The 24154-nt window shown below is 40.5% G+C and overlaps 1 protein-coding gene across 1 annotated transcript in view; it reads left to right on the forward strand.

Moving 5' to 3' along the window:
- LOC132821733 (UAP56-interacting factor-like) overlaps positions 1 to 24154 on the forward strand; it is a 34652-nt gene that overhangs the window by 2924 nt on the left and 7574 nt on the right. Inside the window, exons 2-7 of the mRNA XM_060834442.1 lie at positions 1440 to 1571; positions 2617 to 2842; positions 5906 to 6049; positions 13559 to 13716; positions 17945 to 18060; positions 18304 to 18400. Coding sequence (XP_060690425.1) covers positions 1440 to 1571; positions 2617 to 2842; positions 5906 to 6049; positions 13559 to 13716; positions 17945 to 18060; positions 18304 to 18400 — 873 coding nt within the window. The remainder of the gene's footprint in view (positions 1 to 1439; positions 1572 to 2616; positions 2843 to 5905; positions 6050 to 13558; positions 13717 to 17944; positions 18061 to 18303; positions 18401 to 24154) is intronic.

Raw genomic sequence — 24154 nt, forward strand, 5'->3', positions numbered from 1 at the left:
AGTCTTCCAGCACCTCACCTGTGACTATCGATGATACAAATATCTCAGCAAGAGGCCCAGTAATCATTTGCCTGGCTTCCCACAAAATTCTAGGGTACACCTGATCAGATCCTGGGGATTTATCCACTTTCACGTGTTTCAAGACATCTAGCACTTCCTCCTCTGTAATATGGACATTTTTCAAGAAGTCATCACCTATTTCCCAACATTCTATACCTTCCATGTTCTTTTCCACAGTAAATACTGATGCAAAATACTCGTTTAGTATCTCACCCCTATCCTGCGGTTCTACACAGATATTGAAGTAGATTCATTTTTTCTATAGTTCTTCCAAATTCCAATCTTCAAGAAATATTAAGTATGAAGTAGCTTCATATCAAAATATAAAATTAATAATTCTCATTAATACCTCCTATTTCCACATTGTAATGTCAATTGACTTCTCCCTTTCATCTCATCTGCTGCATCACATTTGTCAATCTTATTCTTCACAACCACCTGATGAACTATAACCTAGTGTTGTGTGATTTTTAACTTTGTCCACCCCAGTCCAACACCAGCGACTCCAAATCAAAGCTAATCTATTCTTTCTCAACACTGATGTTGAGAGTTGAACACATTTTCACGTATCTTCTGTAACTTGGGTTTTGTATTGTAAAATGTCCAATTAATAGAAACATTTTTGGAGTTTAGATTTTAAAATAGTGACTGTGGCTATTCTAGTTTTAATTTCATGCAGATGGTGATATGATACCAGCTTTTCTCAGTAGAGTTATGTGAATCATAAATTAACAACTGTCCAAACATCTTAAATATAGTCAAACTTGTATCTTAAACAAGCATCTTTCATTGCTTATACTTCATTGTTGACAGGTCAAAACCCTGGAAGATTCTTCTTAACCTCACTATAGGTATCCCTACACCCAAGAACTTCAGTGGTTCACAAAGATAGTTCACCACTACATTTTCCAGGGCAAGGAGAGATGGCCAATTAATCCTGTGTACAGCCAGTGACGTCCACGTTCTTTGAACAAATTCAACAACTGTACAACAAATACATTTTTTGCATGAGGACCTGCAATGACAAGTGGTGACAATAAGGATGGTGCTGAGAGGGGAAGCTCAGGCAGTTATGCCAGGGCCTCCAGCTGCAGGTGGCAACAGTGAAGCAGGGCAGCTGGAAGAGTTCAACAGCCCCTTTATGGGGAAAAAATGATGCCTTCTGGAAAAGAGGAGACATGGTAAGGAGGAGAAGACAGACAAAATATTCATTTATCAAAAGTAAACTACAGGTTTCATTCTATCTAAATACTACAAATACTTACTTCATTAACCCTACTTTCCCTTCATGTTTTTAACGACTGATACCAGTCAAACAAAGAATCCCTGGGTCACTAGTCTGTTCAAATCTCATGTAAAACTTTTGTTGTATTCCACAGCACAGGAATCAAATCATGGTGGGTGAGGTTAAAGAGGGCCCAGCTAATCTGGAGTTGAAACTGGGAATGCCCATGACGAAAACTGAAGGTACCCCAGGATCACTGCGTACTCAGGTGTTGGCACAAGGAATCGTACCTTTAGACCAAAACCAGGCAGGGACTCCTTCTGTCTGTTCCCTTGAAATTATAAAAGAAAAAAGAAAAAATACTGGGAAGAGGTACAAATGTACAAAGAAGTCTGCAGCAGATCTCTGAGGTATAGACCAGGGTTTTTATTTAAGAGACATGAATAGCCTGTCATTATTACAGCCAAAGGGGAGGACTTGGTCTCTGTATCCCTGGAGGAAGTGAAGTTGTTTGATTGGAATGTTTTCCTGCATCTGTCCTTCAATCAAACACAGACAGGTAGCTGAGGGACTGCCTAGAGGAAGAAATGAGGGATAAGAATGTCCATATGGTGTTGTGAAGGCTTAGCCGTGACAAATCTCAATTGTCTTTCTTCAACACATGGGATCACATCATCCAGATCACGGGGAATGATTGGACAGAAGATGCTACCATTAGGATAATGGCATGTCATGGACATGGGATGTAAACCTTAAGCTGAAAAGGGAGGCAAAATACATCGCTGCACAGCAAATGCAGATCCAGTCCTTGTTAACAGACCTCCATCAGTCGAAATGGGACACCAGATCTGTTTGCATAGCGGGGAATTGGGTTTTACAACAGAAATTGCGAGAAAAACTCAGGTCTGGTAGCATCTGTGGAGAGAAAGCAGAATTAATGTTGCAAATCCAGTGACCTTTCTTCAGAACAGAAGGCTTATTGTGTTCTGGAATAATAACACCATTGCCAAAAATGAAAACATTCAATTCTATGTACCCTGTGCCTGTATGCATGGACAGACAGAATTGTAACAGACGAGTAAAAATAAACGTTTTTTTGCTCTTCTTGTTCTCTCTACCAACCAACTACTTCTAGTACTTTGCAACTGATAGTTTTTTTATATATCTATGAAGAGGATTTTTGGATAAATACTTTTCATACAAGGCTTGGCATTCTCATGTGACCTCTGATGTCATTTTATTTAAATAAAGGTTCTAGACAGTAATCATGCTATCAACCGCATTGAATACTCTTATTAATTTAAGTAAGTTTACAAACTTATATTGCTCAGCGTCTTAATTCAAGCACAAACACATTTCATCCACCCCCAGACAGTGGAATTCTTCCAAAAGCTAGTACAGGATGTGAGCAAAGTAAAGTTGACGTGAGATTGCGTGATGAGGTAGGCGCTGGACGTAAACGTGGCGGCGGCTGGGAAGTTGGCGGCATAGTCATCATGAACAGGAATGTGGAGGCACTGGGAGATACTTGGCCTGACAAGCTTGACATGTCTCTCGGTAAGTGGGAGTCTGCCGTCGTAGAAGTTTATAAATTTACGTGGGGATTGATCTGGCTCTTAGGGGAGGAGGATTGATGTTCGGTACGGGGCGGTAAATGTGAGTATCCCGGCCATGGCCTGGACAGCCTCCGGAGCTAGGGACAACATGGGGCTGTTAGTGGCAAAAGGAGGGCGGTGTGCGTTGATGTGGAGAGATGTGAACTCACCTACTGAAACCTAGTGTTACTGGCGATTTATGTACATCAGTAAGACATAGACCTTCCTTTTTGTAACCCTGCGATTGATCGGTTTCATTTTGCATTATGTTACGGGGACGGGTAATTGTAGAGTGATATAAGGAATGTAAAATATAACAAATTAAACGTGATATTGTAGAACTCATTAATTTGTACTTAATTGTTCGGGATTTATACTGAGCAACATTGAGAGTAGGTGGACTAAATGTAAATCCCATGAATATTTTCCCTCCTCTTCCCTAAGTAGCTTAATACTATACTTTGTTGAAAAAATAGTTCTTGAAGAATTGACATGCAATGTTTTTCTTCATTAACTTCGTTTGGCTTTTAATGCTGAAAGTAACATTCATGAAAATAATATTTATTGTTTTTATTAATTTTGTAAGTGATAAGTGAAAGCTAAATAAACCATGTCAGATTCTTGCTGTAATTCCACTTTCCTGTCCAGTTCAAGCATCTGCAGCCCAATGTACAAGCTGAATGAAGAATTTTCTGTTGTATCTTTGTTTGAAATGTCTCCCATATCCACATCATATTGCTTCCTCGTTTCAGGGTATTTCAAAATCTCTCCTCCCAGCTGTCTCAGGATTTTGTTTTCTTGAGATCACCCCTAATTTTTCTAAATTTTAGAGGAATCAGAATTTTTCTAAATTCTAGAGGAATCAGAATTCTACTCCATTTGACCTCTTAGGCCAACCCACTATAACCAGCATGTGAAGGTACTCAGGTGGACAAAGGTAAAAATCTCACAACACCAGGTTATAATCCAACAGATTTATTTGTAGGTACTAGCTCCATCAGACATGAAGGAGCAGCGCTGTGAAAACTAGTACTTTAAATAGACATATTTGACTATAGGAGAAAGTGAGCACTGCAGATGTTGGAGATCAGAGCTGAAAATGTGTTGCTGGAAAAGCGCAGCAGGTCAGGCAGCATCCAAGAAGCAGGAGAATCGACATTTCGGGCATGAGTCCTTCTTCAGGAATACAACTTTTGCCCGAAACGTCGATTTTCCTGCTCCTCGGATGCTTCCTGACCTGCTGTGCTTTTCCAGCACCACTCTGATCTAAACACTTACTTCTCCAACCTCTTGCCAAAAAAAATGCCAACATACTATTTGCTATTCCTGCATATTAGCATTTCCTTTCTTGCACAAGGACATCTAGATCCTGCTCAATGCCAACACTTGCTGGTTTCTTACTCTGAAAATAATTTCATCTATTCCTATCAAAGCAAATAATTTCGATATTTTGCATACTACTTTTTTTGCATCTGTTAACACGTGGCCTATGTCCGTTTTTTTTTCTGAAAATTGTCACTTTGCAATCATTTGCTAATTATCCTACATGTAATGTAGCTTGCTTTTCCCACGAGTCTTGTATTGTCAACAAGCATATACACCTTGTTTGATCTAAGGCCATGATTGCACATTTGAAAAAGTTGTATTCAAGCATTGATCCTTGCAGCACCCCATAGTAAGGACCTGCTAAGCTGAAAATGACTCATTCTTGTTTACTATTCTCTGTCCATATCTCCAATACTTGCTATGCTTTTATACATTGCTTCAAATTGAACATGCGGTATACCGTGCTTTTGTAAGCGAAAGTGAGGACTGGAGATGAGTCGCGTGTGTTGTTCTGGAATAGCACAGCAGGTCAGGTGGCATCTGAGGACCAGGAGAATCAAAGCTTCGGGCAAAAGCCCATCATATTTTTGTGTTGACTGTGTGCTTGCTTGGAACATGATTGACTATGGAAATAAAGCATGGCTACAGAATTGTACATGTGCAGACACTATGTTTTCATTATTACCTTTCTTTGGGAGATCACCCTGAGCAGTTTCCTTTCAAATTTGCTCCTCTTCTTTGCATTATAATGTGGAGGTGCTGGTGTTGGACAGGGGTGGACAAAGTTAAAAATCACAACACCAGGTTATAGTCCAACAGGTTTATTTGCAAGTACAAGCTTTTGGAGTTCTTTTCCTTGCCAGGTAGCTAGTGGGACAGGATCATAGGACTCAGAATTTATAGAAAAAGATCAGTGTCATACAAATGATGCAATATATTGAACAAACCTCATCGCAAAGTGACAATTTGCTGAAAAAACAAAATACATAGTCATGTTAACAGGTGGCAAATGGATTAGTATGAATAAAATTGAAATCGTTGCTTTGACAGGAAAAGAGAAACTAATTTTCGAAAATGAGAAGCCAGCAAATGTTGGTATTGAGAAAGATCTAGATGTTCTTGTGCAGTCTAGGTTTGATCAATTATACCTGATGTGATCTCCTCTACATTGGGGAGACAGGATGCCAACTTGCAGATTGTTTCAGAGAACATCTCTGGGGCACCTATACTAACCAACCCCACCGCCTTGTGGCTAAAATCTTTAACTCCCCCACCCGCTTCACCAAGGACATGCAGGTCCTGGGCCTTCTCCATCGCCAAACCCTAACCACCTGACACCTGGAGGAAGAAAGCCTCAGCTCCTTCCTTGGGAGCCTCAAACCACATGGGATCAATGTGGATTTCACCATTTTGCCATATCCCCTCCCGTCTACTTATCCCAGTCCCAACTTTCTAGTCTGCCACTGCCGTCTTGAACGGTCCTACCTGTCCATCTTTCTTACCACCTATCTGCTCCACCTTGTCACTTTCACCCCCACTTTCATCTACCTGCCGCGTGTCCAGCTACACCCCTCCTTATACTCTTGATAACTTGATTTTAAGACAGCTGCTGTAACTTAGTTTGTGTTTTCAAAGTATTTTTTTCCATTGGTTATAACCTGTTTTCAGAGCATCCTTTGACTTTGTTATGGTTCAACAGATGATATAATTAAATTGAATAAACAACAGCGGAATGTAAAGAAACCGCTGCCACTGAAGGGAAAACGGACAATAAATGGATCTCTCCAATTCAAAATGCAACAGAAGAGATCAAGCAGTTGGAGTGGAATGCCACAGCGATTTGGTAAGTTTAGAACTTGTGAAGTTCCTGTTCAGTCCAGACTATGTTTTGTCATAAACAAATGTCTCAGTAAGCTGAGAAGTTCCTGGAATGCTGGAGGATGTATGAGTTAACCAAAATTGGAAACTTGGTCATTTGGTAGCCTTCTTTCAATGTTAGTTATTCTGTCAAAGTTGAAGCAGGTATAATTTATGTCTGGGTTATTTCATGTCTTCCTTATATGTAATCTCTTTGTGTCAATGCTCCTTTTAATTCAGTGATGAAGAAAATTAAAAGGTATTTTAAACAGTGTCCATGAGTGAATAAAAATAATTATACTGTCATCTCGTTGAGGTTAGCTAACTCATTTGGCATATGTCTAATCTCTATGCTGGCTACAGAAACTTATGAAGGCCCGCCTACTTTCCTTGCCCCAGAATTATATAAATTGCTGACCCTTAAGCTGTACATATAGTCCCTATGGATTATCAAAACATTCACTTTTAAAATCCTTGCTAAGAGTTCATGTCAGTAACTTAACTGCCCATTTAAAAATAATTCCAGGTTTATTCGTAGTTTTTTCTTGTTTGCTTATATTTACCAGCCCAGATGTCACAGTTTTAAAGTTTACCAGTTAGCCTTGGGTGAGAGGAGTTTGAAAAAGCAAACCTGTCCTGCCATGACCATTGTTCACTGCTGGAAGGTGCATACAGTACATGGACATTAGGTGAGCTTAGAGTACTAGTTAACTGTAATGATCTGGATGGATAAATAGGCTGTGGAAGCTATTAAGTCTTTGGTTTGAAAGGACTATGTTGAGAATTTGTTGAAAGATTCCTGCCATTCATCCAATTGGTATTGTATGATTTGAAAATGTGGGGATGAAGAAGAACATTTGTGATTGACAAGGTTAAATCTGGATTAGTTAACAATTAAAAGTGTATTTTTAAACTTGTGGCCTTGAAGCATTTCCTTTGACTTGCTCTCAAGGCATCAGAACATAGAATGTTAAAGCGCAGTACAGGCCTTTTGTCCCACGATGTTGCACCACCTGTGAAAATAATTTGATGCCTATCTAACCTACACCGTTCCATTATTATCCATACGTTTGCTCAATGCCCATTTAAATGCCCAACATCGGCGAGTCTAACACTGTTGAGACAGGCCATTCCATGCCCCCATTATTGATGAAGAAATTACCCCTAATATCTGCCCTAAATCTATCACCCCTTAATTTAAAGCTATGCCCCCTTGTGTTAGCCTTCAGCATCCAAGGAAAAAGGCTCTCACTGTCCACCTATCTAACCCTCTGATTATCTTATACATCTCAATTGAGTCACCTCTCAACTTTCTTCTCTCCAATGAAAACAGCCTCAATTCCCTCCGCCTTTATTCGTAAGATCTCCCTTCCATACCAGACAACATCCTAGTAAATCTCTTCTGAACTCTTTCCCATGCTTCCATCACCTTCCTATAATGCGGTGGCCAGAACTGTACGCAATACTTCAGGTGCGGCCTTATCAGTGTCTTGTCGAGCTGAAGCATGACCTCGTGGCTCCAAAACTCAATACCCCTAACAATAAATGCCAACATACCATCTGCCTTCTTAACAGCCATATCAACCTAGGTGGCAACTTTCGGGGATTTACGCACCTGGACAGAGTTCTCTCTGTTCATCTACACTGCCAAGAACTTTACCAGTAGTCCAGTACTCTACATTCCTGTTATTTTGTCTGAAATGAACCACCTCACACTTTTCCACGTTAAACTGCATTTGCCACTTCTCAGCCCAGATCTGCATCTTATCTATGTCCCTCTGTAACCCACAACATCCTTCAGTACTATCCACAACTCTGCCTACCTTAGTGTCATCCGCAAATTTACTAACCCAACCTAATATGCCCACATCCAGTTCATGCATAAAAATGACAAACAGCTGGGGCCCGAAAACAGATTTTTGCAGCACACCACTGGTAACTGACCTCCAGGGCGAACATTTCCCATCAACCCCCACCCTCTGTTCTTCTTTCAACTAGCCAATTTCTGATCCAAACCTCTAAATTATCTTCAATCCTGAAACTCTGTATTTTATGCAATAGCCTACTGTGTGGAACCTTAACAAATGCCTACACCTCAACGACTGCTTTACCTTCATCCATCTGTTTGTCACCTTCTCGAAGAACTCAATAAGGTTAGTGAGGCACAACCATGACAAAATCATGTTGACTATCCCGAATGAAATTATTCCTTTCCAGATGATTATAAATCCTATCTCTTACAACCTTTTCCAACCGCTTACCCACGACTGAAGTAAGGCTCACTGGCCTGTAATTACCAGGGTTGTCCAGACTCCCCTTTTTAAACAAGGGAACAACATTTGCTATCCTCCAGTCTTCTGGCACTACTCCTGTTGACAATGATGACATAAAGATCAAAGCAAAAGGCTCTGCAATCTCCTCCCTGCCTTCCCAGAGAATCTGAGGATAAATCCCATCTGGTCCCAGGCTCTTATCTATTTTCAGATCTTTCAAAATTGCTAAAACTTCCTCTTTGTCAACCTCAATCTCATCTAATCCCCTCCTGGCTCCTCTTAGTGCTCTCTTTAGATCTATTTTGGCTAACTTATAACTCTCAAGCACCCTATCTGAGCCTTCACGCCTCATCCTCACATAAGCCTTGTTCTTCCCCTTGACAAGAGCTTCAACGTCTTTAGTAAACCATGGCTCCTTCTCTCCACAACTCCATCCCTGCCTGACATGTGTATACTTAGCAAGGACTCGCAGTATTTGTTCCTTGAATGCGCTCCACATTTCAAGTGTGTCCATCCCTTGCTGTTTCCTTCCCCATCCTATGCATCCTAAATCTTGCCTAATCACACCATAATTGCCTTTCCCCTAGTTATCCCTCTTTCCCTGCAGTGTATATACCTATCCTGCCCATTGGTATTGTAAACGTAATTATGGTCATTATAGCCAAAGTGCTCACCAACCTTCAATCTAACACCTGGCCGTGTTCATGCCACAGCACCAAATCCAATATGGCATCCCACTTTGTTGGCCTATCCACATACTGTTAGAAAACCCTCCTGCACACATTGAACAAAAACTGACCCATCAAACTATTTGAACTACAGTATTCCCAGTCAATATTGGGAAGTTAAAGTCACCCATAATAACTACAATTCAGAGGCCTATACAACACTCCCAACAGGGTGACCTCTCCTTTCCTGTTTCTAACCTCAGCCCAAACTACCTCAGTGGTTGAGTCCTCAAACATTCTCTCAGCTGCTGTAACACTACCCTTCATTAACAATGCCACACACCTGCCTCTTTTACCATCATCTCTGTTCCTGCTGAAACATCTAAATCCTGGATGTGCAACAACCATTCCTGTCCCACCTCTATCCGTGTCTCTGAAATGGCCAAAACATCAAAATCCCAGGTACCAACCCATGCTACAAATTTACCCACCTTATTCCGGATGTTCCTGGCATTGAAGTACACTCATTTGAAACCAACATCCTGGTTATCAGTGCCTTCTTGCGACCTTGTAAACCTACCCATAACCTCACTACCCTCAACCTCCTGTACACTGGAACTACAAGTCAGGTTCTCACCCCCCCCAGGATATTAGTACTCCTCTGGTTCAGGTGAAGACCATCCTGTTTGTAGAGGTCTGATCTTCCCCAGAAAGAGCTCCATTTATCCAAGGATCCAAAACCGTCCCTTGTGCACCATCCCTGCAGCCATGTGTTCAGTTCTGCTCTGTCCCTGTTCCTCGCTTCACTAGCACGTGGCATGGGCAACAAACAAGAGATCTCAATTCTGTTCTAGTTCTAAGCTTCCACCCTAGCTCCGTGAATTTCTGCCTTAGATTTCCACCTTTCTTCCTACCTATGTCGGTTGGTGCCTATATGGACCACGACTTGGGGCTGCTCCCCCTCCCCTTGAAGGATCCTGAAAGCATGAACAGAGACATCATGACCCCAGACACCTGGGAGGCAACAAACCTTGTGGGTCTCTCTCGTTCTCACAAAACCACCTAGCTGTCGCCCTAACTATGGAGTCCCCAGTGACGAAAGCTCTGGTCCTCATCTCCCTTCCCTTCTGAGTAGCAGGGACAGAGTGTATGTCAGAGACTTGTGCCCCATTGCTTACCCTGGTAGATTGTTCTCTTCCCTGACAGCCCCCCCTCCCAAAACAGTATCCAAAACAGTATACTTTTGGTTGAGGGGAACCACCACAGGAGATCACTCCACTGCCTGCCGGTTTGCTTTCCTACCCTTGACAGTAATCCATCTACCTTCTTCACGTGGCTGTGGCGTAACTACCTTCCTGTAACTCCTCTTAATAACTCCCTCTACCTCCAAATGATCCAAAGTTCATCCAGCTCCAGCTCCACCATTCTTTGTATATAAGGAATAAAAAGAAGTAAGTTTGAAGAATAGTATTATGACATTGTTAAACATGAACTCTGCGTATTCTACAGATATTGACAGACTGCTGAGTTTTTCCAACACTTTGTTTTTTATTTCACATCTCCAGCCGCCAAACTGTTTTGCTTTTATCTGATTGTGGTGATGTTGGTTTTCAAGTGCCATGATTAAAGTTGCTGTATCATTGGAATATTGCATTGTTTTGAGCTTTTTATCAAGTTTTGAGATTAGCTTGGGTGACAAGCCTTTACTTGACAAATGGGGTATTAGGGAAGAAATCTGTTGGTTGGGCTAATAACGTCTTGCATGGTAACCTAGTTCTTTAAAAGATTGTTAATAAAATACAACTCACTTTCAGGAATTATTATGTAAGCAAGCTGACTGGGAACTTTGCAATTTTTAAAAAAAGCAAAATGTGAACAAGTTACTTGTAGGTGATTATATTTCTATGTGTGTGTGGTTTTATATTCAGGCAGTTTGATTTAGAACAAGTTGGCTGCAGGAAATTAATTTTAATTTCTGTATGCAGGCCAAAAGCATTTGAAATTTGTAATAATTGAAGGACTCAATTAACATTGCATAGGGTTCTACAGTGCTACATGTAAGAACTCTTGCTGTCTTCCTCCCTTTTCCTTTCCTTTCCTTTTCCTTTCCTTCCCTTCCTAACTCGGCTACCCAAAGTTTTAAAGAACACTCCATAGTTTATACAACAACTGAATTCTCACCAGAGGTAAATTGGCTTGTAGTACTATACTATCTGTGTTGAACAGGGAGTCAATAGCCATGTGGCCATTTGAGATTTGAAATACCAACCTTGCCAGAAGTCAGTGGAAGGTCCAAGAAACCTTGTACCTCAGGTGTGTAGAAGGAAATTTGAATTAATAAATTACATTTAGAGTTTCAGTAATTGTGTTCAGTGTACTTTTTAATTTATATCATGTAACTGACTATTTAAGATGGTGTAGTTATTAGTATTCATGGGTTTTTATGTGTCGTAAAATTCTTTTAGTTTAAGTAGTGAACTTTGTGACTTTATTCTTTTTAGTAAATAAGGTTTTTGGATGTCTAGAAAAGAAAAAAGTTACTGGCCTTCCTTGGGAGTATAACATGACCTCATCATTTAGATGTTTAGGGATTTTTAATTGTCTTGATGATCTTGGGTCTACTTCTGAGTCTGCTTCAGAATGGACAGAATTGATGTAAATTCATTTGGTCAATTAAAATGAGTGTGTGCAGTCATAAATTAGTTCAAATTTACTTTGGTCCACAGCATCGAACTACAGACGTTTGGTTCACATTGATCATTCTATTTTTTTTAAAAATCGGGTGTTGGGATATATGAGAAGTAAATTCTCAGAAAGTGAGGCATTTTGTTGATCCTAAATCATCAGATCAGCATATCAGAGTCATACAACATGGAAACAGATCTTTTGGTCCGACTAGTCCATGCTATACATAATCCCAAACTAAACCAGTCGTACCTACCCTCTTCTGGCCCATATCTCTCCAAACATTTCTTATTCATGTATTTACTTAATTGACTTTTAAAGGTTGTAACTGCGCCCACATCTGCCACTTCCTCAAAGTTCATTCAACATGTAAACCACCCTCTCTGTAAAAAGTTCGACCCTTGTGTCTTTTCAAAATATTTCTCCTCTCACATTAAAAATATGCCCCCTAGTCTTGAAATCCCCCATCTGAGGGAAAAAACATCTACCATTAACCCTCATGATTTTATAAACTTCTGAGGTCATCTTTTGACCTCCTACATTTTAGTACAAAACTTCCCAGCCTATTCAGCCTTTCTTTGTAACTCAAGCCTTTGATTCACAGCAATATCCTGGTAAATCTTTTCTGAACCCTCTCTAGCTTAATAATATCCTTCCTGTAACTGGGTGGCCAGAACTGAACACAGTACTCCAGAAAAGGCCTCACCAATATCCTGTACAATCTCAACATGGCTTCCCAACTCCTACACTCATAACAGTGAGCAACAAAAGCAAATGTGCTAAATGCTTGTCTAACCACCCCATCCATGTGACACAAATTGCAAGAATTGTGTACCTCAACCCTCTTTCTGCTCTATGACACAATCTAAGGCCCTACCGTTAATTGTATGAGTCCTGCCTCGTTTGTTGCAACAAAATGCAATATCTTGCATTTATCCAAATTGAATTTCATCTGCCATTTTTCAGCCCATTGATCCATTTGATCATGATCCCTTTCTAATCTTAGAAAATCCTGTTCACTGTCTGCTGTCACCAATTTTAGTGTCAGCTGCAAACTTATTAACCATGCCTTCTATATTCTCATCCAAATCATTTACATAAATGACAAACAAAAGACAGCCCAGACCCAATCCCTGTAGAACACCGGTGGTGACAGACTTCCAGTCCGAAAAGCAACCCTCCACCACCACTCTTTCTCTTACCATTATGTATTGGCCAATTATGTATCCAAATGGCAAACTCCCCTGAATCCCATGTGACCTAACTTTACTAATTAATCTGCCATGGACAACCTTGTCAAAGGCTTTACTAAAGTCCAAGTAAATAACGTCTACTGCTCTGTCCTCATTAATCTTTTTGGTCACTTCCTCAAAACTCAGTCAAGATTGTGAGACACTTTTCCTTGAACAAAACCATACTGACTGTCTCTAATCAATGTTTGCCTTTCTAAATGTTCATAAATGCTGTCTTTTAGAAACCCCTCCAACTACTTACCCTCAACTGAAGTCAGATTCTCAGGTCTGTAGTTCCCTGGTTTCTCTTTGCACCCCTTAAACAAAGGCACAACAGTGGCCACCACCTAGTCATCAGGCATCTCACCTGTAGTTATGGATGACATAAATATTTCTGCAAGGAGCTTTGCAATTTACTCCCTTACTTCTCACAATGTTCGAGGATACATTAGGTCAGGTACTGCAGATTTAGCCACTTTTATATTCTTGTTAGACCTTTAGAACTTTCTCTTTTGTAATTGAACTGTTTTTGAATTATCAGTATTTATCCCAAGAGGTCTTCACATGTCATAAATAGCTGAGTCTAATGAGCAATAATGAAATGTTTGAATAAGCATTTGTTTCATAAACCATGCAGGAACAGCTGTAAATAAACCAGTACCTGTGGGAAAGAGGAGAAGTTCTGGTCCATGGCGGAGACGGTTTCATGGTATAATAACTGGCCTGGCAGCAAGGAAGGCTTTAATGCTACGGAAGTGGATCAACCCACTAAATAGGGTGACACCAAGTTGGAAGGTAAATTACATAGGGTTTCATTGCTTTGCATTTGCTGTTTATGATCCTTTCACTTGTTTAGAACAATTATTTGTGTAATAAATAATTGGTTGTGACTGTGACTGAAATCAAAATGAGTGGTAAACAAGATATTTCTCCTTCCACCAGACGATGGGTAGTTATCCCTTCAAATTTAGAAGTATTGTATGTTCTATTTTGCTCCAGAATAAAATCATGAGGGACATTGATAGGATAAATAGACGAGGTCTTTTCCCTGGGGTAGGGGATTCCAGAACTAGAGGGCATAGGTTTGGGTTGAGAGGGGAAGGATATAAAAGCGACTGAAGGGGCAAATTTTTCACGCAGAGGTTGGTGCATGTATGGAATGAGCTGCCAGAGGAAGTGGAGAAGGCTGGCACAATTACAGCATTTAAAAGGCATCTGGATAGATATATGAATAGGGAGGGTTGAGAGGGATATGGGCTAAGTACTGGCAAATGGGACGAGATTAGGTTAGTATATCTTGTCAGCATGGACGAGTTGGACCCAAGGGTCTGTTTCCATGCTGTACATCTCTTACTCTATGAATCTAACTAATCTTTAAATTGGTTTAGCCTGTTTAAAATCAATCTGGTTTGAAAATTCCTGATGAGTCAGTCATAGGAAACTCGCTGATAAAGCTATAAGAACCACTTGTATTTTTTTTCAGTCGTCACTTTGTTTGACCTTCAAAATTTAGAATGACAGCAATTAGACAAAATACTTTTTCATTAATTAATTGCTTAAAAATTATAAAACCAGGTTATAGTCCAACAGGTTTATTTGGAAGTACAAGCTTTTGGAGTGCTGCTCCTTCATCAGGTAGCTAGCGAAGTAGGATAATAGGACACAGAATTTCAAGCAAAAGATTGTAGTGTCATACACTGATGCGATATATTGAACAAACCTTTCATCTGTTAAATCTTTCATCTTTTAGTATGGGTTGCCGGTTTCAATTCATTAATATCGAAGTCCCAGAACTTGTTTCAAGTCACATTCCAGAGATAACTTAAGGTGAGATCTCAGCTTAGACGATGTATTAAAGGTGTGAGGTTAGAGTATGTATTCCAATCTTCAGTCAGACTATTCTGTTTCTAAAGTAGGAATTTATAAAATGTCACATGGATTATAAAACATATTGACTGCCGACAGATTATGTGCGCTTTTTGAGCAAAATAGAATGTATCTGCAAATGCAAATTCACTCCATAGACTTGAGCGTGAGTGTGCTTCATTGTGTGTGTACATGAGTGTGATGGAGTATATGCCTGTGGGAGGGATGAGGGTGTGTGTGTATGTGTCTGAGAGAGAGCATGTATATGAGAGAGAGTCTGCTTGAGTATGTGTTTTCATAGTGTGCCAGAGTGTGTAGTGTAGTGGGGTCACCTGCAGTGTGACATGAACCCAAGAGCCTGGTTGAGGCCATCCTCATGGGTACCGAACTTGGCTATCAGCTACATTATATTATACACTCTCTTAAATGCTCACACGCTCACACACACACTCTCACGCTCTCATGCTCACCACCACCACACTTGCCCCATGTGCACACCCTCTCTCAGGCATGCACTCCATCACATTCATGCACACACTCTATCAAGCACATGCGCACGTGCGCGCGCACACACACACACTCACTCTCCTGCATGCACACACACTTTCACTGCCTCCCTCTTTCCCGCACACACGTGCTCTCTCGTTCTTCACTCACCCCCAACCATGGGGTAAATTTGTATTTGCAGATACATTCTCTATTCAAAAAGCGCACAATCTGAAGGCAGTCAATACTTTTTACAATCCATGTGACATTTTATAAATTCCTTCTTTGGAAATAGAACCAGTCTGACTTAAGAATGGAATACATCCAGACTCTAACCTCACACCTTTAATGCATTATCTGAGCTGAGGTCTCACTTTTTTAAACTTAAAGTTTTATTATCTCGGGAATGTGACTTGAAAGAAGTTCTGGAATTTACATGTCAATGAATCAAAACCTGCAACCCATTCTAAAATATGAAAGACTTAACAGCAATCTAGGTTTGTTCAATATATCGCATCAGTGTCTGAAAATATGATCTTTTGCTAAAAATTCTGTCTGCAGGGGAACATCAATTTATCCAAATGAGATGGGCGGGCACTTTTGTTCGGATAATTGATTATTCGGTTAATCAATTCAATGCCTTTGCCGTGGGGCTCGGAGTTTTCTATTTAGTCTGCTCTCCGTTCAGGTGACTAGCAGCAGCGCACGTGAGCCCCAACCCCGTCCAACACCACCCCTCCACCTGCTCCCTAACCTGTCCAACACTGCCCCTCCACCTGCTCCCCAACCGTCTAATACCGCCTCTCCACCTCTCCCCAACCGTCCAATACTGCCCTTCCACCTGCTCCCCAACTCCGCTCCCCCGACCAAACCCCCCACCCGCACCCCAGCCCCTCTCCGGGGCAGCCGGACTGGACACCAACAACAAGGCTGCTGCTGCTACTGCCTTTTGTGGGGTGAGTGTCCAAATCGAGCATGCACGTGCGCGCACACACACCTTTTGACAATTTCCACCTCTGCCCTGTACAGGGCAATGTTAGAGAGATTATCTGAGGAAGGGGGGAGCGGTTTCGGGTACACGTCTGTGTAGAACTGCAGGGAAAGTGTGGGAAGAGAGAGGGAGGGGGGTGGGAGGTCAGTCATTTGGAGACGGTGTCTGCGCTCCTATCAGTCCGGGACTGTTCTCGGCAGCACTTTTAATCATTTTAAACAAAAGACACGATCAGTGTTGGATACATATCTTTGATGTAATGTTTCTCTCGGAACCTTGAAAACTCTTTTGGATAATTCGAATTTCTGATAATTGGTATTTGGATAATTGAGGTTCCTCTGCACTATGGTCCTACTCTGCTCGCTACCTGATGAAGGAGCAGTACTCCAACAGCTAGTGCTTCCAAATAAACCTGTTGGACTATAACCTGGTGTTGTGATTTTTCAACTTTGTCCACCCCAGTCCAACAGCGACATCTCCACGTCGTGACTAATTAATTGCATTCAGTTAGTAAGAGGTGCAGTTGCCATTTGAGATAATCCTGCATAGTTGATGGGGAATATTAAAGAAAAAGAGTTTGTAGCTGTCAAAGTTTAAATTTTAATTGTCCAGCATGTCGCCTGTTTGTCTCCTTGCTGTAGTACAGTTGTACAAAAATGCTAGACACTTTGTCTAGATGTGTCATGCAGTTTGCTGATACTAAGACATTCAAGACAAAACTGATTCTCTCTTGCCTATTTTCCATGACTTTTGCTTCACAGCCATGGTGGTTTAAGAATTATTTGAGTGGGAACCTAAGCTGATTTGTTCCTATTTTCGCCATGTCTTTTTTTTTTATGGGTGCTAATCCCAATTGTGGAATATTTAGTGTTTTGTATTATTCTGATGGTGCACTGTTTGGAAGGAAGAATTATGTTTATAGGCTCTACTGAACTTATGACGCAGGTTTAAATCAGTCCTTGAGATGTGGATGCTGATTTATTTGCTGGCTGTTAAGATTGGTGTTTATTGCTCATCCTTAGCTGTCCTAAGAATGCTAAGGAGTTTTTTTGGGGGGTGATATTTGTTGGGCTACTTCAGAAGGTAGTTACATCAATGTGATTGATTTCAGACTGAAGTGTCACAAATGGACTATATAGATTTAAATATGGCAGTCTCTGTTCCAAATAACCTGCTTTCATGTGAAATTTTCACTACCTCAAAATGTTTCCGTGTCAATTAGTGAATGAGTTCCCTTTTCATAGCAGTCCGACAGCATATGGATCACTAATCTAGTGGCATAATCATTGCATTGCTGTATGCAATAGTAATTTGTAGTACTAAAATAAACCGGTGTAAAAAGAGAATGAAATGAAACATATAGGAAATAGCTCTAAGTTATCAATGCAAAAATAAACTATTTTCACATTAAGCATTCTTAAAAGACACATTTTAATCTAAGGATAGGGTCAAGTTATTGATCTAATAGATATAAGCAAGTTGAAATTAAACCAATTACAATATGACGAAAATGTTGATTTGGAGATACACAATCAAATATGTGTAAATTTGGTGCATTTTGATGTGAGGTTTGATTTATAAGATATCTGATTTCATCTCTCTCCTCTCCTCCCTTCCCACTCCCTATCCTCTCCTCTAGGCTGTCTGTATTTGGTGTTGATTTCTTCTAAATGATTTCAGCAGGCTGGACAGAGATCAAGAGCTCCACTCCCGAGTACCACATCAGTTCTGAGACAGAATGAAGAACAATGGAGATGCATGCCAACGCTGAAGCATTCAGTCCAGCTGAAGAGCAGGTGAGGAGATAATTGACAGTGCCATACTTAGGGAGGCACTGTTTAACAGTGGAGCATAAAGACTAAAGTAATTCTTGCATATTGGGACCATAAATGTTCCTGCAACTGAAGAGTTGCAGACAAATGATGAAAACTACCTCAAATAATTACATTTCAATAAGACTCAAGTAAACACTATTTAGATTCTTCATTCTCGAAGAACATGTCCTTGCATCATAAACCTTCATGCCATATGATTTTCAGGAACCCAGTGCAAACCAATTCTTACAGGACTCCAGCAAAGATACAGCAAAACAAAGAAGTGCGACAAGCTACATTTCTTTTCAGAAGAGGCTTAAAGGTATGGAAAGGTTCACCTGAAAGAAATAGCTCAACATTTCCATTTCAGAAAATCTGTTGTGTTCGTTAAGTGTGATTACTGTGAATATATTTTGATAATAAAGACAATCACTGTTGTGATGATGCTGTAACTTGAAGAGGGTATTTTGTCCTGGTTTCTTTTTAAGAGTGACATTGAACAAGAGGTGCAGAGCATAACTAGTTATGACCACTTGAGTAAGCAGCTTGGGAGACCTTTGTTTTTTTTTAAACAGCCCGAATGGGTGTGGCCAGCTTTCTCAGATTAGGATTTCTGAGGTTTGGTTTTTCAGTAGCATCAGAAGCTATGTGGGTCTCAACAGAGTTGGGAAGTTTTAGCGAATATCTCCTGGATTGGAGAACTGCATGGGAGAATCTGTCTGAATTTTCCCTTTTTTTTTGTCAAGGCATATGTTTATTGGAACAAGGAATTAGTAAAAATTACTGTATCTATTATGTTAAGTTTTTCAATAGAGTTGTAGTTCTAAATTCCTCTTTCTTTGGTTATATTTTAAAATAGAGTGTTTAAATAAATTTTGTTTTGCTTAATGTTGAGTAGTTTGACCAGTTACATTACATCAGGAACAGACACTTGACATTTGCCTATAAGATAAGAAAAGGTTAGGGTCTAGGCTATCTTTTTAAAATATTTTCAGGGTGTCTGGTTGGGTCCCAATTTAAGCAGAGTCTTTGGAACATAATATTGTAAGATACAAGCTTAGGGTCCCAAAACTTCAGAGTTTGTCTTTCCTCAGATGATGGACTCTCTGTTGCCTATGTTACTTCGAGTCATAGAGATGTACAGCATGGAAACAGACTCTTCAGTCCAACTCGTCCATGTCAACCAGACATCATAATCTGTTCCTATTTGTCAGCCCAAATCCCTCTAAACCCTTCCTATTCATATCCCCAACCAGATGCCTTTGAAATGTTGCAGCTGTACCAGCCTCCTCCACTTCCTCTGGCAGCCCATTCCAATAATGCACCACCCTCTGCATGAAAAAGTTGCCCCTTAGGCCCCTTTTAAATCTCTTCCCTCTCACCTTAAACCTATGCCCTCTAGTTTTGGACACCCCCACCCTGGAGACAAGACCTTGTCTATTCACCCTATCTTTCCATCCGATTCTCCAGGGAAAATGGCCCCAATCTATTCCACCTCTCCCTATAGCTCAACATCCTTGTAAATCTTTTCTGAACCCTTTCAAGTTTCACAACATCCTTCCTACAGCAGGGAGACCAGAATTGCATGCTGTATTCCAATAATGGCTTAACCAATGTCGTGTACAGCCGCAACATGATCTCCCAACTCCTATGCTCAATGCAAGCCTATCAAACGCCTTCTTCACTATCCTATCTACTTATTACTCCACTTGCAAGAAACAATGAACCTGCACTCCAAGGTCTCTTTGTTCAGTAACACTCCCCAGGACCTTACCATTAAGTGTTTCAGTCCTGCCCAGAGTGGCCTTTCCAAAATGAAGTACTTCACATTCGTCAAAATTAAGTTCCATCTGCCGCTCCTTGGCCCGTTGACCCATCTGATCAAGATCCCATTATACTCTGAGGTAACTTTCTTCGCTGTCCACCACTCCTCCAGTTTGATGTCATCTGCAAACTTACTTACCATACTTCATATTCAGATCAATTATTTAATGACGAAATGAAGTGGACCCAGAACTGATCAACATTCCTTCTGTCTTCTACCTTCCAAAAAAAAGTCATACAAAAAAATTGATTTCTTCCCCTAAAGGTAGTTAGATAAAATTCTTGATTGATCTATTGTCCAGCTCATGTGCTTCCTTAGAGTTTCCTCTGCAGTAAAACAGCCAGTGTTTTGGTGGTGTACCTGTGTAGAATGTGTCCTGTTGTATGTGGAAAGCACTAGACAGTACTGGTGACTTAGATGACCATGTAACACTCTATACACTTGCTCCAGAAACCCGAACGCCAGTTTTTGGAGCTTGAGTAGCGGTTGGAGTTGGTGATTCATCCACAAGGCGGAGTACTACATGGATCGAAAAGTGGTCAAACCATAATCTAGAAGCGTAGAGGGCAGAAATTGAATAAGTGACTGCCAGGCAGTCGAACAGAATCAGGAAGTTAGTGTAGGAATCCCCTGACATTACGTTAGCTGATTGGTTTTGTGTTTTGGGACTTGTAATGGCATTAATTTCCCCTGAGGAGTGCAGTCAGAATTTTGTTGCATTGAAGATGTAAAAAAATCATCCAGCAGTCGAGATGTCTGAAGCTAAGGAGCTAAATAAAGCAGAATGAGTTAAGTCGCAATGCTTGGAAGCTTAACTGGGTTGAAAGTTGATAAAACCTGCAGAACAAATGAACTTTATCCCAGCATGTTAAAAAGGTGGCTGGAGACATAGTTGATGTGTTTAAAATTCTGTATACTGTGGAAAAGTTCCTATGAACAGGAAAGTAGCAAGTATAACCCTGGTATTTTGGTGGGGTGGGGTTGAACAGAGTGAATGGTAAAGCAGAAGCACTGGTTTGGTGTCAGTAGTAGGAAAAATGTTACAAATGATTATAATGGATTTAAAAGCTGGACATTCTGAAAAATGGTAAGATTGTGTCGGATTAACATCAGTTTATAAGAAGGAAGTTGTGTTTGTAATATATAGGGAGATTTTTTTTTTGAAGATGTTACTTGGACCATAGAAAAAGAACCACCGACTGTGGTATATTTGGATTTTCTGATGACTTGGGAAAAGGTCTTGCACAAGAAATTAATCAAACTAGAGCATACAGAATTGGGGAAAATATATTAGAATGGATTGAGAATTTGTTAGCAGACAAAAAGCAGTGTGTGGGACAAAACAGATCATTGTCAGTCTGACGGGCTGTCATAAGTAAGGTGCTGCTTGGATCAGTGTTAGATTCACGATTTATACAAATGATTTGGGTGGATATGAATTATCTTCCAAATTTACTCTCAACGCCAATTTGAGAGAGAACCTAACTTAGGCGTTTGATGCAAGGAAGCTTCAAGGAGACCGGGATAGGCCAAATGTATCGACTAAAACATTGTAGATGGAATAAGTGTGAAGTTCTTTATTTTAATGGAAAAAAAATTCATGCTAAATGTTACTTAAATGGTGAAAAGTTGGGAAGTGTGGATATTTCAAGGGATCTGAGTGACCTTGAGTAACTAAAGGTTAGCATGCAGGTGCAACAAGTAATTAGGAAAGTAAAAGGCGCATTGACCTTTGTTTCAAGAGGATTTGAGCATAGGAGTAAAGATGTTTTACTGAGGCCGTATAGAGCCTTGTTGAGACCACACTTGGAATGTTATGTATCTCTTTAATCCCCTTTATCAAAGAATGATGTGCAATGGAGGTTCTTCATTACTTTATGCGTTGGCTGGATATTCTTAAAGGGAGAGATTAAGGAGACTGAATCTATACTTGCTTGAGTTTTGTAGAATGAGGGGTGATCCTTGGAAGATGTTTCCCCTTGTGGATGAGTCTAAAGCCAAGGGAGATAATATCAGGATGATTGAAAGCTCATTTAAAACTGGAATGAGGAGGAATTTCTTCACTCAGAAGTTACTGAATCTTTGGAACTCTCTATTTCCAGAAGGTTGTGCAAGCTAAATCACTGAGTATGTTCAAGACAGAAATCATTGGATTTCTGGAGACTAACTATCTCAGAGAATAAGGAAATAGTATGGGAAAGGAGTACTGAGGAAGATGATCAACCATGATTTAATTGAATAGCACAGCAGGCTTAATAACAATAATAAGGCCAAGCCATTGAGTGTACGTTAGTCAGAAGTAAGTAGATTCTTGATTAGTAAGGGAATCAAGGGTCATTGGGAGGAGGCAGAAGAATGGGGTTGAGAAACTATCAGCCATGATCAAATTGTGGAGCTGACATGATAGGCCATATGGCCTAATTCTGCTCCATAATATCTTATGGCCTACTCCTGTTCGCATGTTGAATTCATACATTGATAATATGAATCTTTGAAATTAAATTAATTTCCTTTGAGTCTCAATTGTAAAATGGAAGTCCCCAAGGGCATTTTCTGAAAATGTCATTAATGATTTGAATATCTTTTGTATGTCTATTTACTTGATGTAACATTCAGATTTCTGGTGATTGCTTGGATTTTTCTTTTCCCTCTTTCCTTGCTTGAACATTTTTCACACCTTTCCTGATGGTGTTGATGCATAGGATACAGTGCAAAAAACACAAGAAAATCCTTTTATATTTTGCCCAAGTAGTTGTTCTGGTAGTGGAAACTTGAATTTAGAATCATCCAAGAAGGATCATATGATCTCTACAGGGCGAAAAGAAGCCATGCAGCCAATCAAGTCTGTACCGAACAGCATTCCATCAAGACCTAGTCCCCAAACTGTCTCCGTAACTCTGCATTTATCATGGCTAATCCATTTAGCCTTCACATCCCTGGAAAGTGCTGGACAATTTAGCATAGCTAATCCACCTAATCTGCACATCTGTGGACTGAGAGGAAACAGGAGCACCCATAAGAAATCTACGCAGACATAGGGAAAATGTGTAAACTCCACACAGTCAGTCAAGCATGAAATCAAACCTGAGTCCCTGGTGCTGAGACGCAGCTGTGCTAACCACTGAGCCAACATGCGTCAGTGACCTTGATGTATTTTAGTTAATCCATTTCAGTTTGGAAGGAATACTGATCGGTAATCAGGAATGTGAACTCTGACTAATTTTCTCCCCCTTTTTCTGGGCATACTAGGTCTTTTGCCAATCTGAAGACACTTTCTTTTGTTCTGTTGTTGTACTATATCTGAGATGTCAGCATTTCTTTTCTTGGGTTTTATTTATTTAATACCTGGATCTACTGCAAATGTTGTAAATTGTGACTGTAGTTGTGATGGGGCAGGATGCAGCTATTGCTCAATTCTACTTGAATTGAATTGAATTTATTCTCACGTGTACTGAGGCACAGTGAAAAGCTTTGTCTTGCGAGCAATACAGACAGATCAGATTTAAGTAGCGTAAATAATAGGTAAACAGCAGTACAAGCAAAAACACAGGTACAGGTGAATGTTGAGAGTTTGAAAGTCCATTCAGTATTCTAACAGTGGAGTAGAAACTGTTTTGAAACCGGCTGGTGTGTGTGTTCAGGCTTCTGTACCTTCTCCCCGATGGTAGAGGTTGTAGAAAAACATTGCCAGAGTGGGAAGGATCTTTGAGAATGCTGGCGGCCTTTCCTTGACAGCAGGCCTGGTAGATGGATTCTATCGATGGGAGGTTGGCCTTTACGATTGTCCGGGCCAAGTTCACCATTTTCTGTAACCGTCTCCGACCTTGAATGGTACAGTTGTCATACCGGTTAGTGATACATCCAGACAGAATGCTCTTGATGGCGCACCTATAAAAGTTTGTATTCGCTGTCATGCCAAATTTCCTTAGCTGCCTGAGGAAGATGAGTTGTTGGGCCTTTGCAACCAGTGCATCCACACGAAGAGTCCAAGAAAGCTTCTTGTGGGTGACCACTCCCAGGAGCTTGACATTCTCCACTTGTTCCACCTCTGTGCTGTGAATATGTAAGGGGGGGGGGGCATGAGTCAGGTCCCGCCAAAAGTCAATAATGAGTTCCTTGGTTTTGCCGGCATTGAGAGCTAGGTTGTTCTCAGTTCACCATTTTTCCAGGTCTTCCACCTCCCGTCTGTGGTCTATTTCATCGCCATCTGAGATTCGACCGACTATGGTGGTGTCATCAGCGAACGCATAA

The sequence above is a fragment of the Hemiscyllium ocellatum genome, chromosome 13 (genome assembly GCF_020745735.1).
Source record: "Hemiscyllium ocellatum isolate sHemOce1 chromosome 13, sHemOce1.pat.X.cur, whole genome shotgun sequence".
NCBI lineage: Eukaryota > Metazoa > Chordata > Chondrichthyes > Orectolobiformes > Hemiscylliidae > Hemiscyllium > Hemiscyllium ocellatum.